The sequence below is a fragment of the Gracilinanus agilis genome, chromosome X, assembly GCF_016433145.1.
Source record: "Gracilinanus agilis isolate LMUSP501 chromosome X, AgileGrace, whole genome shotgun sequence".
Classification (NCBI taxonomy): Eukaryota; Metazoa; Chordata; class Mammalia; order Didelphimorphia; family Didelphidae; genus Gracilinanus; species Gracilinanus agilis.
Window position 1 is genome coordinate 60687225 of NC_058136.1, and position 16361 is coordinate 60703585.

The 16361-nt window shown below is 49.4% G+C and overlaps 2 protein-coding genes across 2 annotated transcripts; both read right to left on the reverse strand.

Annotated features, from left to right (window-relative positions):
• Nucleotides 1-1586: 1586 nt before the first annotated feature.
• ITGB1BP2 (integrin subunit beta 1 binding protein 2) lies at nucleotides 1587-7146 on the reverse strand. Its single transcript, XM_044682500.1, has 12 exons — nucleotides 6975-7146; nucleotides 6690-6739; nucleotides 6540-6596; nucleotides 6322-6452; nucleotides 5489-5592; nucleotides 4089-4147; nucleotides 3903-3973; nucleotides 3685-3784; nucleotides 3339-3452; nucleotides 3095-3157; nucleotides 2578-2810; nucleotides 1587-1629 (listed from the first exon to the last, which is right to left on the reverse strand). The coding sequence occupies exons 1-11, from the start codon at nucleotides 7036-7038 to the stop codon at nucleotides 2589-2591; spliced, it is 1035 nt and encodes a 344-aa protein (XP_044538435.1). The 5' UTR covers nucleotides 7039-7146; the 3' UTR covers nucleotides 1587-1629; nucleotides 2578-2588.
• A 513-nt stretch (nucleotides 7147-7659) lies between these two features.
• On the reverse strand, nucleotides 7660-16361 carry NONO (non-POU domain containing octamer binding). The gene is made up of 11 exons (XM_044682499.1): nucleotides 16293-16361; nucleotides 15213-15387; nucleotides 13562-13755; nucleotides 13023-13324; nucleotides 12187-12282; nucleotides 11793-11989; nucleotides 11218-11302; nucleotides 10775-10877; nucleotides 10096-10135; nucleotides 9494-9603; nucleotides 7660-8621 (listed from the first exon to the last, which is right to left on the reverse strand). Exons 2-11 carry the CDS (start codon nucleotides 15376-15378, stop codon nucleotides 8487-8489), a joined length of 1428 nt encoding a protein of 475 aa, XP_044538434.1. The 5' UTR covers nucleotides 15379-15387; nucleotides 16293-16361; the 3' UTR covers nucleotides 7660-8486.

Here is a 16361-nt window from a genome sequence, read left to right on the forward strand (position 1 = left end):
GCTGGAAAGCCGGCTTCTTTCCGGGCCCGGGAAGCGCCAAGGCAAGTTGAGCCAGGTCTCCCCTCTAGCCCGCCTGTTCTGTCAGGTCCACAGAATGGGGCCTTGCAGCAACTTCCCATGAGTAATCCCTACCTAGCTAGCACTGGGAAGCCCAGAAACTCACCCTTCTGTGGTTTGGCCAGCCAGTAGGAGCCTCTGGGCTAAGGGCACTTGGGGAGACCCGAGGAGGAGGAGGGGCTGCCATTGTAACTAAAACCCAAGACCAACCCCCCACCTACCCAGCCACCCAGCCCCTCCTCCTGACGGGCAGGGAAGCTGTCCCCTAATCTGCGCGGCAGCTCACTGGGGGCACTTTGAAAACTTTTCGAGAGCCCATCACGCTCAGCATTGGTGAACGACTGCAGGTACCAGAGCTTGCTTTTCTAAGGCCAAAGGCCCAGCTAGCTAAAGTCATCCTGGTCTGGAAAGCGTAGACCCGACCACATCCTGCTCATCCAGCCAATCCCAGCCGGCTCCCAAGCGCCGCCCCTCCCCTGCGTAGAAATGGAAACAGGAAGTCTGTACACAATGACGCCAGCCGCTCTCGGCCTCCGGGGAGAGATCCGGGTTCCTTTTCCGTAGCGGAATCCCTCAGCTGGGCCACCCCACCCACTGGGAACTGAAGGAAGGCCCAGATTGGGGAGTGGGGGGTGCAGTTTGAAGGCAGGTGGGGAAGGAAACGCCCGTAGGCTGAAGAGCCCTGGGATCGCCCAATCGGGCCACATGATGAAGGATTTCAGGGCAGTCGTTTTCCGGACCAGGAAAGGGACCTATTTGCAACATATTAGGCTCAAGGAGGTCCTCCTTTTGAAAGCTTTTACTAAAAAAAGCAGAAGGCGACCCAACAGGCCAGCTTCATTTGGCAGTCGTCCAGCGGCTCCCCAGTTCACTCAAACCGCTTTCGAATGGACTGTTGCCAGCTAATCGCAGCTCCCCTTCTTATAGTGGCAAAGCTGCTGGCTTGAGCCCACTCTCAGGCTGGCCACTCCCTTTGGCATGAACTCAGGGGGCAAAGTGGATGGAGAGATGGTACTGGAGTTGTTGGCCCCCCAAATCTATCCCTCTGCCCAAACCTTATGCCAAATTCTAGCTATTTGCCCAGCCTTGACACCACGGCAGACCTGACCCCAGATGAGCTCCAACTCTGACCTTAAGCTTTGAAGTCCTCGGCCAGCTTCCCAATCCTCCAGCCTTACTGCCCATCCAGTCTTCCTCCCCCAGCCTGGTCTAAGTGCACATGGAGTCTACCGGGTTGGTGCCCAGTCTCTGACAAGAGCTGTGTGGCCCTAGGCAAGTCACCTCATAGATATAAGGGAGGGAACAGAAGCCACTCCAGACAGGCAGCCTGAGGGAAGACTCAGAGTAGGAAAGAAGGCTCCAGGCATGGAGGGAGCCCAGTAGGAAACAGTCAAGAGTGCTAGGTTTCTGATGCAGAGTGAAAGGAGCAGAACCAGGAGAACATTGTACACAGAGACGGATACACTGTGGTACAATCCAATGTAATGGACTTCTGTACTAGCAGCCATGCAATGACCCAGGACAATGCTGGGAGACTTCTGAGAAAGAAGCCATCCACATCCAGAGGAAGAACTGTGGGAATAGAAACACAGAAGAAAAACAAGTGCTTGATCACATGGGTCGATGGGGATGTGATTTGGGATGTAGACTCTAAACGACCACCCCAGTGCAATTATCAATTCTATGGAAATAGGTCTTGATCCATGATACATGTAAAACCCAGTGGAATTGTGTGTCAGTTAAGGAGGAGGGGTGGGGAGGGAAAGAACATCAATCATGTAACCCTGGGAAAATATTCTAAATTTTTTAAAAAACTGAAAAAAAAAAAAAAGAGTGCTAGGTTTCAAGCATAGTCCTAACTGCAGCCAAAACCAGTCTTCCTCCCTAATTACAAGCCCTGAACATTCCTGGCACCATGGGAACATTCAATCATCCCTTCAGCGCCACTTCTCTGGAATTCTGATTCTCCAGCAACTCAATTCAAGGAGAAAGTGGCCCCAGGAAGGCTTGGGAGAGGCAGGATAGGAAGACAGCAAAGGTACACCCCTGAAACTCCTCCAAGGAATCTACCTTCTTTTCTGCTGGGGCAGAAGCCATGAAGAAGCCCACCAGAAAGAAGTCATATGCAAGCTGGAGATGAAGTCTTGGCCCAAAGCAACCAGTTTCTTGGTGGGTTGCTTCCTTTCTGGGGAGGAGTCACTACTGGTTTGCCTTTTTTGTCTCCTGGCCTTCAGTTTCCCTTCTATTCCCGATCCCCTGAAGGCTAACAGCTGTTTGGGCTTAGAGTCAAGAAATTCCAGATTTCTATGAAAGATTGGGGGGGAGGGGCTATTTTATTTAGTGGTGATTGTTTCTTGCTGGGTGGAGGGAAGGCTGTGACCAGAATGATACCGTGTGATCTGAGGAGCATGAAATCTGAACAGAACCTTTCTCATGTGTTCTTCCCTATAGGTCAGTGCCCAAGAGCCATGCCTTTGACTCCAAAGTCCTAGGAGAACCACTGAGCTTCTTTGAGAATACCTGTCTAGTGGTCACTCTCCTTCCTCCTCTTCCTCTGTCCAGCTCAAATCATCCTCTGAATCCTCAGGCTCCTCTCCAATCATTCCAGGCCCAACATCCTCCCCAACCTTCTCAGCTGGCATCCTTGTGCCTGGCTGCTCCAACTGGGCCCAAGGCCCCAGGTCAGCCTTGCTCAAGGAGATCTCAGCCCGGGATGGCATGAGAGAGACAGAGCTCTGTTCCACAGCTATGACCTGGAGAAGAGGGAAAAACAGAAGAACCCTAGAGAAGATGGCAGATAGAGACAAGGAAGGAGAGAGGGAGGAGGCTAAAAAGTGATACAGAAATGGATATCTGAACCGGGAGAAAAGAAACTAGAGGTGAGAAGAGTCAAAGTAGGCAGAAAGGTAGTCCCCCGAGCCTTCCCATTCCAAGGCTCAGTGCCCACCCCAACCTCCAAGATCTTCATCCCCCTCCTTTCTTCCGCTTTGACCTTCCCATATACTTCCCCAAGCCCTACCCCAGCAAACACACTCACCCCCCAGAGTTCCAGTTGCTCCTGGAAAACCCGGTTGCCCTCAAAAGATATGTGGATGTGAAGCTGAAATGGATCAGAAACAGGATAGGACACAAAGGCAGGCAAGATGAGTGGCCCACCCACCCTCCTCATGGTCCAGGAGCCAGTAGTGCCTGACACAAACAGAACCAGCTGGCTCATCTGCTCCCAGCAACTTCCATTCCAACCAATTCCCCTCAGAGCCTGGCCCCAGCAGCTCACTCACCTTGGTTTGACTGGCCTTCACCCAACTGAGAGCAGGCAGTGGTCTCTGGCCATACACAGTCACCACTACTACCGAGGCTGTCTGATGCCAGTCATGGCGGCAGGAGACCCATTGCTGAGGGAAACATAACAGAACCCACTTAATTATGTAGTAGGTCATGATCCTTAGGACACAGAGTGGAATCCCAAGGAAATGTAGCTGGCCAAGCATCTGAACCACTGAGAAGTAGTAGGCCACTTGCACCAAGTTTCACTATGACAGTGCAAGGAAGGGGTGAGGAAAGCCTCCCTATGCTGGGTTCTGGCCAAGAGGTCAAGCAAGGTGGGAACCCAATGGTCAGGCTCACCTGCTTCTGCCAGACATGTGTACCCAGGCTGCACCCTGGCTGTGCCAGGAAAGCACCAAAATCCACGGTTGGCACACCACAACAGCTCCAAGATTTCATCCTGCAGTAGGAAGGCCATCAAGCTGAGTTTGTCCCTCTTCATACCCCAAGTCCCCTCTTTTCTTGCAAACAAGAATAAGAGAACACAAATCTGGCTTCAGCCTACCCTTTTCCCTTACCCCTCATGAAACAGAGGTCCTCCAGGATGGAAGCTACAAGGGCTGGCATCACTCTCAGAGCCTTGGAACACCTTGGAGGGAGTGGGAAGGAAGCAGAAAGGCAGAGAATAAGGGGACATGAGAGCATCCCCATTTCCACTTTCTCAATACCCAACCACTCCTCCAATCTCCCCAGATTTTACTCACAGCACCACATCCTGGGTTCTGGCAGATGGAGCCAGGATGGACCACAGTGTTGGGTAGTCCTAAACAGGAGACGGGAAGATCAATGAGGACTGTCCTCCCTACCTTGAAATTCCACCTGCATCTCCAACTGGATGTCACATAGACATTCATTTTATAAAAACCCTGACCTTTTGTTTTAATATCAATTCGAGGACACAACATGGGCATGGGCTAGGCAACGGAGGTTAAGTGACTTGCCCAGGGTGACACAGCTAAGAAGTATTTAAGGCCAGATGTGAACCCAGAACCTCCTGTCTCCAGACCTGGTTCTTATCCACGGTGTTACCTAGAAGTCCCCTGTCCTAGACATCTTAAACTCCCTATATACAAAGTGGAACTTCTGATCTTTTTGTGGAAACCCCTCCTCCTCTTCCTAACTGTGCTGTCACTGTTGAGGATCTACCAAGCTCCCAGTCCTTGGGCCCAAGAGCTGTCCTCCATTCCATCATTCAACCCCTGCATCCAATCCATAGGCTAGTCCTGTCTATTCTGCCATGCCAGCGTGTCTCCTCTGACACTGCCACTTCCTCCCCTCTCCCCTGGACTACTGCAGTAGCCTGGGAATGGGCTGGCAGTGTCTAAGTACCTAAACCTCTCTCCCCACTTCAGTCTTTTCTCCCTCCATTCAGCTGCTAAGCACAAGTCTGACCAGATCACTTCCCCTCCCAATAAACTCCAGTGACTCCCTAATAGTAACCTCCAGGATCCAACAGAAACCCCTCTGGCCTTCTCCCACCTTTCGAGTCTTCCCACAATTTACTAGCCCCCTCAGTCTTCAAGTCAGTAATATGAGCCCCCTTGCTATTCCTCCCACAAGACACTCCACTTTGTGACTCTGCGCATTTCCCATTTCTGAAAATCCTGATTTCCTTTTCACTTCTGAATTATCCCTCTGATTCACCCAAGGAGAAGGGAAGAATGCCACCCACCCCCACCCCTTAGAAATATGTAAGTCATCAAGAGAAATTCCCATTTGACAGCCAGGTATGGAAATAAAGAAAGATTAGCAAAGGTGCCTCGGTGCACACTATCAGGAGAGCATTTTCCACCCAGAATCCTTTGGCAATGCAGCTGATCACTGTGCCAGGCTGGACACCTCCTGCTCCTGGTACTCTCTCCCTCCTCCATCGGGTCTCAGCTTAAAACCTCAGCTTCTGTTCTTAGAACCCCAGCCTTTCCTGGTTGCTCCAATCGGTGCTGGTGATTTCCCCAAGATTAGCTTCCATTCTGTCTCTTGGGGACATAGATAGGGGTTTGCCTGCTGTCTCTTCCATTAGCTAGGGAGCTCTTTCAGGGCAGGGCTGTTTTTGCCTCTTTGAGGCCCAGTACTTAGCACAGTGCCCAGCATACAAAAGGTCCACCTGTTCCAGGCTGAGGGTCTTCTAGTTCAGGTTCCTTCTGTTCCAGGGCAGTCTCCAGGGCACGAGACACACGGAGTGGCAGGAGGCACAGGTCTAACTCTTCCCTGTGGAGCACAATAGGGTAGAAGCCTGAAGCCTACCCTGGGATCCCACAGCAGCCAGGCTCCAGGAGTAACAATCCTATGCCTGCCAAGCTTATCCTTACACACCCTAACAAGGTGCAGGCCTAGTTAGCGGAATACAAGTGTTCCTACCCACATGTTAGGAAACTGAGGCTCCCAGAAGTTAAAGGCCTGGTCCACAGTAGTAGGGATAGAACTGTTCCATGGGTCTTCTGACTTTTTCCACTAGACCTTTGTAGAAGGAAATCACTGAACTTCTATTGGCTCAGTTTCCCTAACTGTAAAATGAGGGCAAAAATAGCACCTACCACAGTGCTGTGAGGATCAAGCAAATGTCAAGTGTGTTAGTGATATAGAAATGCTATTGGCAATGCTCATTGCCCCATTTTCCCTAGGGGTTTTACATACTGGAAGATCTTTCCGGGATCTCTTGTGGTGAAGTCAGTGCCCAGATCTCCCTCCTGGTGCCTCATCTCCAGGACCTCACCCTTACCCTAGGATGTGACCCCTCTTCTGAACTCTTGGCTCCCATTCCCTTCCCTTTTGACCAAATCCCAGCCTTGCCTATCTCCTCTCCCTTACTCTCAACCCATCTGATGCCACACCCCAAGCCCAACACCAGTACCCACTGGTCAACTTGCACAATTTATGTGACTGAGGATAAAAAAATAGGAAAACCTCCCCACACAACCCAAACCCGTCCTTTCTCACTTAGGCCTTTCCCGGCGAAGCATCTCTGCCGACTTGGGCATTGAGTCCAAGTGCTTGGGCCCCTGGAGGGCACTTCCAGAACCAGGGCTCGCCTGAGGTTTCTCAGCACAGTGTGGTCCCAGGGTGCAGCCCTAATAGCAATGGAGTAATGAGCACCAGGGACAGATGGTGCTCTAGGGATGGGGGTGAGATGTAGGGACAGAATCGGCAAACATTACCTGGATGCTTAAGAACTCAGAGAAATCTGTTGTTCGCTTATGGCAGCAAGACCAACCCTACAAAAAAAGGCTCTGTTCAACTGAGATTTCCCTGTAATTGCTCCCCTAACACAGATGTCCTAATAAGCCATCCCCAGCCCACTAGCTCACCTTAAGGGCATCATGGAAGATGGGTATCCCAGGGTGATGGGAACAGCTATCTGTGTACAGCAGGTAAAATCGAATAAGCAAGAGTAGGTAGTGCCCAGCCACCATCCCAGAACCCTCCATGGAAACAGCTGTCCCAAGGATGTTTTTCTGTGCTGTTCTGATCAGTAGAGCTGGGAGGGGAAGAGAGGCCTACAGTTCTGGCCTCATCATCACTCCCTTCGGTGGACTGAATTCACCACCCCTCTCCCAAAAGGTCAGTTTAGGGAGCATCAAAACACTACTCACCTGGGAGGTTGGCATCTGGGTCAAAGTGCTGCCCACAGCCTTTATTAAAGCAGAACATGGACATGGCAGAGGGAAGGGGAGGGAGGTTGAGGAAAAAGAGCCTTTTCAAGAGCCTGGCAGTCTAACATGAAGTACCTCTTACTGAACTGAAAGTTATGGCCATCTGGAAGGCCCAATGTCTATCTTTAGCTTGGAGGGAGGCACCTCCTAACTTGGGCAAAGATCTGCAGGTGGCCTTGTCACTCAATGGAGTGGCACTGGGACTGGTCACGGGGAAGGGATCAGCCAATTCTCAAGTCCAGGCAGAGGCCCCTGGGAGAGCTGGATGTTATCCATCCCCCGCCTCGATTAGCTGTTCCAGTCCTTTAGAATGTCTCCACCTCTGGCACTTTTTATCTGGCTAGGGCTGGAAAATACTCATTCTGATCTCCAGAAATAGGCTGTCTTGGGTTTGAGTGGGTACCCTCCTCAGGCAAAGGCTGGATAACCCGTCAACTATTGGGGGGAGGGGATTGGTTTGTGGGGTCAGGGCACACTCAGAAGTTCTTTCCGCTGTCCGCTGTCAATGCCACATTCCCTCCCCAAATCTTTCCAGGGTACTGGACATCACATCCCCACCCCACCCCCCATCCTCCCCGAGACTTCTTCGAATTCCCCAACCCAACAAAAGAAACAACACAGAAGGTGGAAAAAGGCTTAAAATCTGTTTTTAATTAATGTTTCTGCTGCATTCCTGTCTCAATTCTCAAATCAACTCCAGACTGTAAGAGGGCCCAACATCACGTACACCAGTGAAACTTATGCAGCAACAGCTAAAGACAGGCAAGCCTTGAGAGCTACAGGCATGGATAAGAGAGCACCAGCACCCAGCAGCCCCTGCCCCTCCCCAAGCTAGAACTTAGACCAACAAAGAGAGGGTGTGTACAATGACACCCTGGCACCTCCCAGAGGGAGGCTACAAGCTCCTCCATTCTGGGCTGCCTCCCCCATCCAAGAAAGAGAAGTTTAAAAAAAAAAAACAAAAAACAAAAAAAAAAAAAACGAAACATGTAATTGAAACCTAAAAGCACATAACAAAACCTTTTCAGGACATAAGAGGAACACTGGGTGAGGAAGAGGAAAGGGTCTTCTACTGGTATCGTTGCCTGAACTTCCTGGATACACCAGAGGTCCTAACCAGAATTGTGTCTAAGTTACTGAGGGAGGAGTGAGGGGGACAAAGGTGGAATGGTCAAGGGGGACAGGGATAGAGCCTTTTGGCCTTGTGACCTCCCCCAGCCCCTCCGTAGCCTTCACATTGAAGTTTTAGGAATGCGCCACATTGAACTGATTCACTAAATGCCCCTCCCCAACCCCTCTCTTCCCTCAGCACATTTCCTACCTAGAGTAGTTCAAGTGGGGAGGCCTAACTAGTAGGAGGAACAGAGCCCCAACACCCTCTAAGGCAGAATCCTGGCTAGTCCAAAAAGGGTCCTTGTCTGTAGGGTCAGGGGAAATTCGCCACTGTGACTCTTAGTATCTGCGACGTTTGTTTGGGCCAAAGTCCCCTCCGGGAGTTCCTCGGTTGAACGCGGGAGGGTTTGCACCCATTGCCCCAAGTCCTTCCATTGTGCCACCCTGGCCAAAGCGGTCACTGGGTGGTGGGGTCTTCAATGCCAAAGGAGAAAGGGAGAGAAGTGTTAAAGCACATCCCCCAAACCCACGTGAGCTCCTCCTACCCAAAAGCCCTCTCCCCTAAAAGGCCAGCTGTACAAATGGCTCTACTTGACTAAAGCTATGGGGACCTCTCAGCTTTAGGGTGACCAATGGCAGCCAGAAAAGCAGTCGTACAGTTCAGCCCAACTTCTTGTTGCTGGCCAGAATCCAGATCTTACTCAATTTGCCCAATTCCTAAATTGGTTTGGTTCTCCTCCCACCCCCACCCCCCCGCTTTGTAGCTATCATCTGATTAAGTCGGTATCCTCCTGACTGGACAGCCTTGGCTACAGCTCTGAACCCTAACCCAGGGGGCCCCCCAAAGTGAAGCACTGTTTCTAGATCATACAGAACCCAAGCTTCTGGGCTTATCACATCCAATTCTGCATATGTCCACTCCTTTTTTCCATCTTTCTCAAAGGGAAAAAAAGTCTTCCTGTCCCCTCTCCCCAACTCCTTGCCCCCAGCTCCCCAAAGGGGCAGCTGACAATCAGTTTCCAGAGCAACAAGTATATCCACTAAGCCTGGCACCACAAGTGGAAGGAACCTATCTGCACAGTTGGATACACCATCTCCTAGGGAAGGAAGCCAGCCAAAGTGGACTCAAGAGTGTCAACTCCAGGGCTTACTACCATCCATAGGAACTTTGGGGCCAGTCATTTAAATTCCCTTTACAATGAAGACATTGGCCTAAATGGCCTAGGAGGGCCCCCTGCCAGAACTTAGGAAGGCAGGAATAGGGGACCTCAGAGAACAAGAGCTTCTTCCCCACTGGGCCAAGGTCCTCCACATCTCCCCTAAGGCCAGCCCTGCGAATATATTACCATTCCCATGGTTCCATCTGGCATCATTGGACCAGGCCCTGGAGCACTAGGGGCACCAGCTGGCACATTAGCACCTCCCAAGGATCCTCTGTTGTTTAAGCCCATAGCACCTAAAAACAGCAATGTAAGAAGCTGGGGGGGACTGGGAACAAGGACATCACCACAATTATTTCCATTTTCACATTTCACACACTCCCCAAGGTAGATGGGAACCAAAAGTAAGCTTGAACAAAAGACGACTAATGAATGTTGTGGCCTCTCAAATCCAGGTCAAGTATGGGGAGGGCATGGGATAGGATGACAAAAGTGACCCTGTTGCCCAGGTCTGACTCTCAAGTCAGATGACTGGCACGTGTGTATCATGCTGTGTATCTTGCCAAGCATGTATGGTTGCCACAAAGGTAGTGATCACCTTGGCCCAGATCTAATCACAGCAACCAACCACTTCTGTACTGTGTAAACTGTTTCTTTTTAAGAACTTTTTGTAGTCCTAGGACTAGGGGAGTTTCTGGCCCAATACTAAACTCCAGCAATGAAGCTACCTGGAATCTGGGTGGGGTGAATGGGGAACAACAACTGGAGCTGCGGCCTCAAGTCCTTACCTCCTATACCCATCTGGCCCATCCGCATCTCCTGCTCTCTCTAAAACAAACAAAATGGCACAAAAGTTCACCACAGCCTGTTCCCCCAAAGCTCAGCAGACCCACCTCATGTTTCATCCCAAGGACCTCCCTATTGAGAGTACCCCATCCTGGGAATGGTTTGAAGGGAAGAGCCCATAGCTGAAGCCAAACAGAGAACAGAAGAGGCAAGGTCACCCCAAAGCTGCCAAGACACAGGAAATTCCAGCCCTTCTGTGGTATCACCCAGGATCCCAAACAATCTGGCAGAAACCCTTCAGACAGCATGAACAAAGGGCACTGGGATCACCACAGAACTTTAAGTCCTAACCTAGAAGCACAGGGGAGGGCAGTGGCCAGAGTGAGTTTTCATACTGATGGGGGAGACCAGGCCTCATGGAAATAGTTTCTCCCTGCTTTGGGAGCAGTCCAGGACCAAAACTAAGGTGATGCTGCAACACCTTGGTCCATTTGCTAGGGTTAAGTAAGGTCTCGGAACCCACACCTCTCTTCTAATGTTATTTCTCTTCCGAAAGGTTATTTCGGTGACCAGGGGCTGGCCCTAGTGTCCTGTGGTTTCCCAGGCACTGCTTCCTAGTTGCGGTGTCATGCCATGAATGAATAGCCCTTCAAGGGTATAAGGGGCTGAGATGCTCCATACCGCATCAGGGAAGTTTCCTTTGAAACCCTCTTGCTGACGCCGCATCATTTCTTCCTGCTGTCGCCTCATCTCCTCCTCACGACGCCTGCGTTCCTCCTCCTGCCTACAAGAGGTATGGGGAGTCAGTCACTGAGATGATCACAGCATACCAGAACAAGGCGAGCCATCTCATCTGGGATCCAACAAATCACACCAAGCCAACTTCTTCAGGGGAAGGCCCTGGGCTCTCCTGTCCCTCAGGAGCCTGAGACCAGCACTTGAGTAATTTCCCTTTAAGGTAGCCCCAAGTAAACTACCCCAAAGTATGGTCAAATTCCAGGCTCACCTAACCAGAGGAAGGATCTAGAACAGCACAGCAGACTCAATCATAGCAATACCCAACAACCTGGTGTGGAATCAATTAAGAGACTTTACCTAAAAGGATTTGGGATTTGCTAAAGTACCTGAGTTCCATTTGCTTTCGTTTCTGTACTTCCTGGTTATGAAGTTCCTCCATTCTTCGGAGCTCTTCCTGACGTCTCATCAGATCTATAAGAGGAGACGATAGACATCTGGTACCCAGATAATTTGCCACAACTGATATTCCCATTGGGTCATCCAATTGAATTTCACCCCAGAAACCATTCAAGTTGAATCCTCTCATTTTAAAGATATTTAGAAAAAGCCCAGAGAGGGAGGGGACTCCACAGACTAGGCTACATCAGCGACAAGCCTGGAACCCAGGTCGCCTTCCTGCCTTCAAGTTGAGATTCATGCTGCTTCCCACAGCTAAGTACATGCTCCAATGGGTAAGAAAAGAGAAGCCTTGCAATTCTTGGTGGCCTTCACTCTTTGCAGGGGCTCTCAACACTCAAAATGAGAGGGAACCAGCAAGACATTAACAACTCCCTTTTCTCTCCTAAGTTGCTCTACTCTTCAGATATATTGCCCATGGTTAGAAATAGTCCCTGGAAGAGATAGCTAGCTAGGGGAAAGAATGAGGGACCCTAGAGAAAAGAGCCCTTCCATCTTCACTCACCCTGCCTCATCAACATGACCTGGTGCTCATGGCGAGCAGCCTCCATCTCCATCTCCAGCTTCTCCCTGGCTTCCTTGATGTTTCGGTCTACTTGGTCCTGTTGCTGCTTCTCCATCTCAATCAGCGCTTTCCAACGCATGGCATACTCATACTCAAAGGAACCAGGCTGGGCAAATCGAGGTGGCTGCTCTCGTTCCCTGTTAACACAAAGGCCTGGGGTCACTTTCCACCCTAGGATTCATACCCAACAACTACAATCCCTCCCCCGCCCCCCAGGGGTTCATGGGAAATAATGGCTGTTATCACAACAGATAGAAACTTCCTGCCCAGTTTATTCGATAGCACTGTACGTGCAACTATATATTTATAAGACTTGATTCCCAGGGTCACATACTTGTGAAATTGTTGGTTCTTGATGACCAATTTCTCTGGGAGACCTTCTTCATCATCCAGCTGGTCCATCGGCTCCACAGTTACAGGCCTAGGAAATCTGGGGGACGGGGAATGTCTTTCCAGTTAATCAAGCAGGAAGGACTACAAAGTGGTCTAGGTCTAGAGCTCGGGACTGGAAGCCTTCCTTATGAAAGCAACCCAGAGGATATAGGGTTGACATCCACAAAGGGATCAGGCTGTAGTTATCCAACTGAGTTCAATTCCAAAGGAGTCATTCACAACAGAAAGAGAGAACACCATCCAGAGTCACACTCCTAGGCACAGGAAGTAACAATCCCAAAGAAAAGGAACACAACCCAATACTTAAGGCCATACTTCAAAGGAAGGCGGTGCTTTGAATGTTCAGATGGACTAAAAATTCACCAGCATCGTGCAAGCACAAGCTACCTTTCTACAAATCAAGCCAAGAACATATCATTTTCAACAGCGCTAAGCTGTCATTGCAATGCATAACCTTCAATGACTGGGTTATCTGTTACTCACTAGAGGCCCTTCCTTCTACCTACACAGCCCTAAAAAAAGACTAAGATTAGCAAGGGGGGGCCCAAGTTCTCCAGAGAATACCATGTCAGTGAAGCTTCTTGGGCAGCTCTCCCTCATTGGTTTATTCTCTATAGACCATGGGGAAGATGGCTTAGAAAACAAAGACTTGGCCCTTATAGGTTCATTCTCCAGACCCACAGCAAGAAAGGAAAGTCACCTTTAAAGAGACAAACCAAGAACACACGGAAGCCCTGGGAAGGGAAAGCCAGTAGCGACTGCCCACCCCCCACTTACGTGGTCAGAAGGAAGGACCCTTCACTGCATCTGTCCAGAGCTTTTCTCGCAGCTGGCTTCCCTGAGAATTCCACAATGCCTTTCCCTGAAGGCCTCCCTCGATCATCCACAATCACTACAGCTCTCTCCACCTGGCCAAAGACAGAGAAAGCCTCCTCCAACAGTTCATTGGACACGAACTGTGGCAGGTTCCTAACAGTCAGGGATGCGCTATGGCACGCAAAGCGCACTCGCAACTGCTTTCCACGTAAGGGCATGTTGTCCAGTTCGACCTTAGCAATCTCAGCTAGAGTTCGGGTTTCCTAGAGGGCAAAAGAGAGGGCGTTATAGCCTGTCACACAAGACCACACACACACACAAAAACCAGCCTGAAAACAAAAATCCTCACAGCCCCAAAAGTGGCATCCAGGGACAAGGAAAAAGTGGGGAGTACAGGGCCATCTGGGATCTATGAGTCCCTTCTAATACAAATATCCTGCTGCTTCTGCCCAAGTCATGTAGTCCCCCCCCCCAACCCCCATCTCTCTAGAGCTTCTCACCAAGCGGATGAAGCCAAATCCTTTGTCCTTGTGTATGAACACCTCGCCTGCCTTCCCGTATTTCTCAAACAGTTTCCTCATTTCCTCTTCAGTGATATCAGGAGGGAGATTTCCCACAAAGAGGCGGCTCCGCTGGGTGAAAGTCTTTTCCCCTGGCTTCCTAAAATTCTTCAGATCAATAGTCAGGCCTTCATCTACAGGAAAACAAGTAGGATTGGAGAATAAAATCCATAGTTCTAACAGAGGAACACTGTGAGAATAAGGGCAGGCAAGTCCCAAAGGTAACTATTCTCTTTCCTAAGCAAATTCCCAAATGCCTCATGCATTCTGAACATACAGAAAGCACTAGGAGGCCAGATCACTTTCCATCACTTTCCCTTGCTGGCAAGGAGAGGTAAGAAAACATGAGCCAAATCCTCAATAAGTCACGAGACTTGACAAGACTAACATATAAAGTAGTTTTTCATCTCTCAGTACAAGTCCTCAGGAATTACTCTCCCTTCCTTTAGGAGCAGATATAGCATCTCAGGGGAATCTGAGGGGATTCCAAGTCTTCCAATTCCAAATAGGACAAAATGCCAGCATGTTATGTTCACGAGCTCAGGCCTAATTTCACAGGTTAGAAAAAGCTTTTATTTCTACACAAAGTTGTTTTTGTAACAGACAGTGATTTCACCAGAAGACAAGAATACATTCCACTCAGTTAAGAGGTCTCAGCAGCAGAATGGAAGTCAAACAAAAGAAATATTGGCTTCCTAGCTCTTACAACTAGCAGAGAGCAAAGTGAGATGGGACTTTCCCCCCTCCCCAAAAGGCTTTCAAGTAGAGAGGCAGAATGACCACTGATCAGTGACTTGGGGGAGGCTTCTCAGGCCTTTCAACTCCAAACAGACTCTGAATAGGCCAGAACTTTCTTGAGCAGACAGACCAGCATGTGCAGTCACAATTCTCTAGGGATTGCAGCAGAGAGGTGGCACCCATGGGAGCTGGATATTTATTCAGGTGACAAACCTCTTAACTTCTCAACCTTTTCTGTGTCAAGGACTCCCCCTTTTGGCAGCCTACAGAAGTCTAGAAATCTCTACAAACAATTTGTAAATGCATAAAATACCTCAGATGACAAAAGAAAGCATCAATACTGAAATACAACCGTCAAAACATTTACAAAACAAGCTCATGGGCCCCAGGTTAAGAACCTCTGCTCTAGCTATGAAATCCAAGAAGGAAAACAGCACACAGGAGCCTAGGACTATATAGTAGGAACTCTGCTCACTCGGTCACCCTGACTAAAGAAAGGCAGATCCAGGGCCCCAAGTTGAAAGCCAGCTAAAGATGGAACACACCTGGATTCTGAAATAGCACTACGCTCACCTTGCTAGTAAGCTCTGAAGGTGTCAAGCTCTAAGGCATCTCTAGGAAGCATGTGCCACCTCTCAAGTGTTGAGGCAAGAGAACATACTTGTTGTTCACAGCACAATATGCCAATCTTTGCCCCTGTTGCTTCCCTAGAACATGTCCATCTGTCCCAAGAAGAGAGGAGGAAAGCCAAAGGGTCTCTACCCACCAGGGATCGGAAAGGCCCCTTCTCCAGGGGCTCACCCAGCTAAATGGAGACACTGCCACCAAGAAGGATCTGTGCCATTATACTCACTCTGACTGTTGGCCTGCTGCCCATTTGCAGGTATTGGTGGTGGTTGCTGTTGTTGCTGTTGCTGCTGCTGCTGCTGCTGGTGCTGATGCTGCTGGTGCTGGTGCTGCTGGTGTTTCCTTGGAGTATGGTTCTGCTTATCCAGGCTAAAGCCTTTGTTGCTCTGCATCTTTGCACCCTACAAAATAAAAAAGAATATAACAGTGGACCCTTAGGCATATCCATTAAGGTAGTCTGTCCCCATCTATAGAAAATGGAAGTCTCTGCCAGACACAAGTAACAGGACCCTTTCCTCCTTGTAGGCATGAAGGAAGGAAATATTTAAAAAGCAACTACTATGTGCCACAGGCTCTGTGTTAATAAATAAGTAAGCCCTTTACAAATATCTTATTTTATTTGCCTCACAACCACCTTGGAAGGTAAGTGGTATTACTGTCTACATTTTACAGTCCAGAAAACTAAGGCAGACCTGCCTCAAGTGGCATGCCTAGCCAGGGTCATACAGCTAACATGAGACTAGATTTGAACTTGGTCTTCCTGGTTCCAGGTCCAGCCCTACCCACTGAGCCACCTAGCTGTTTCTTAGTACAATCCAAGACCAAAACCTTCTACATGACCTAAAGAATCAAACTGGATACAAAACACCACACCCAATGAGCAGTGCATGCCCAAAAAAAACCAAAAAGTGACAATGAGGACTCTACTTCAGTCAGTATAGGCTGAATCTACTCCAATTAGGGGCTAAAGATTTTTGGATGCCTCTCCTTTACCAATAGCAGGCCCAGATGACCTGCCTTCCTTTCGGTGTACGGGAAGGGGAAATAGCCAGTTAAGCTCCTTCCTCTCAGCATTAGTGCTATATGAGATAAAACAGAGGCAAAGTCAAGGCCCCAAGACACAAGTCAGCTAAAGGAGATGAAGTTCTTGCAAAACTCAAGTTTTCTTTATCATTTAAGAACCCGCTACCATCTCTACCCAAACCTTCAACTCTTCTAAGAGTTCTTTTAGGAGTAAAGGAGGTACAAAACCCAACCCCCTGGGGCTTTTGACAGTGGAGTCACACAGGATTCTTCATTCTCTTACCTCATCTTCCCAGAAGTTAAAGTCAAAAACATCAAATGAATCCTAGGACCATCTTATCACTCAAAAATA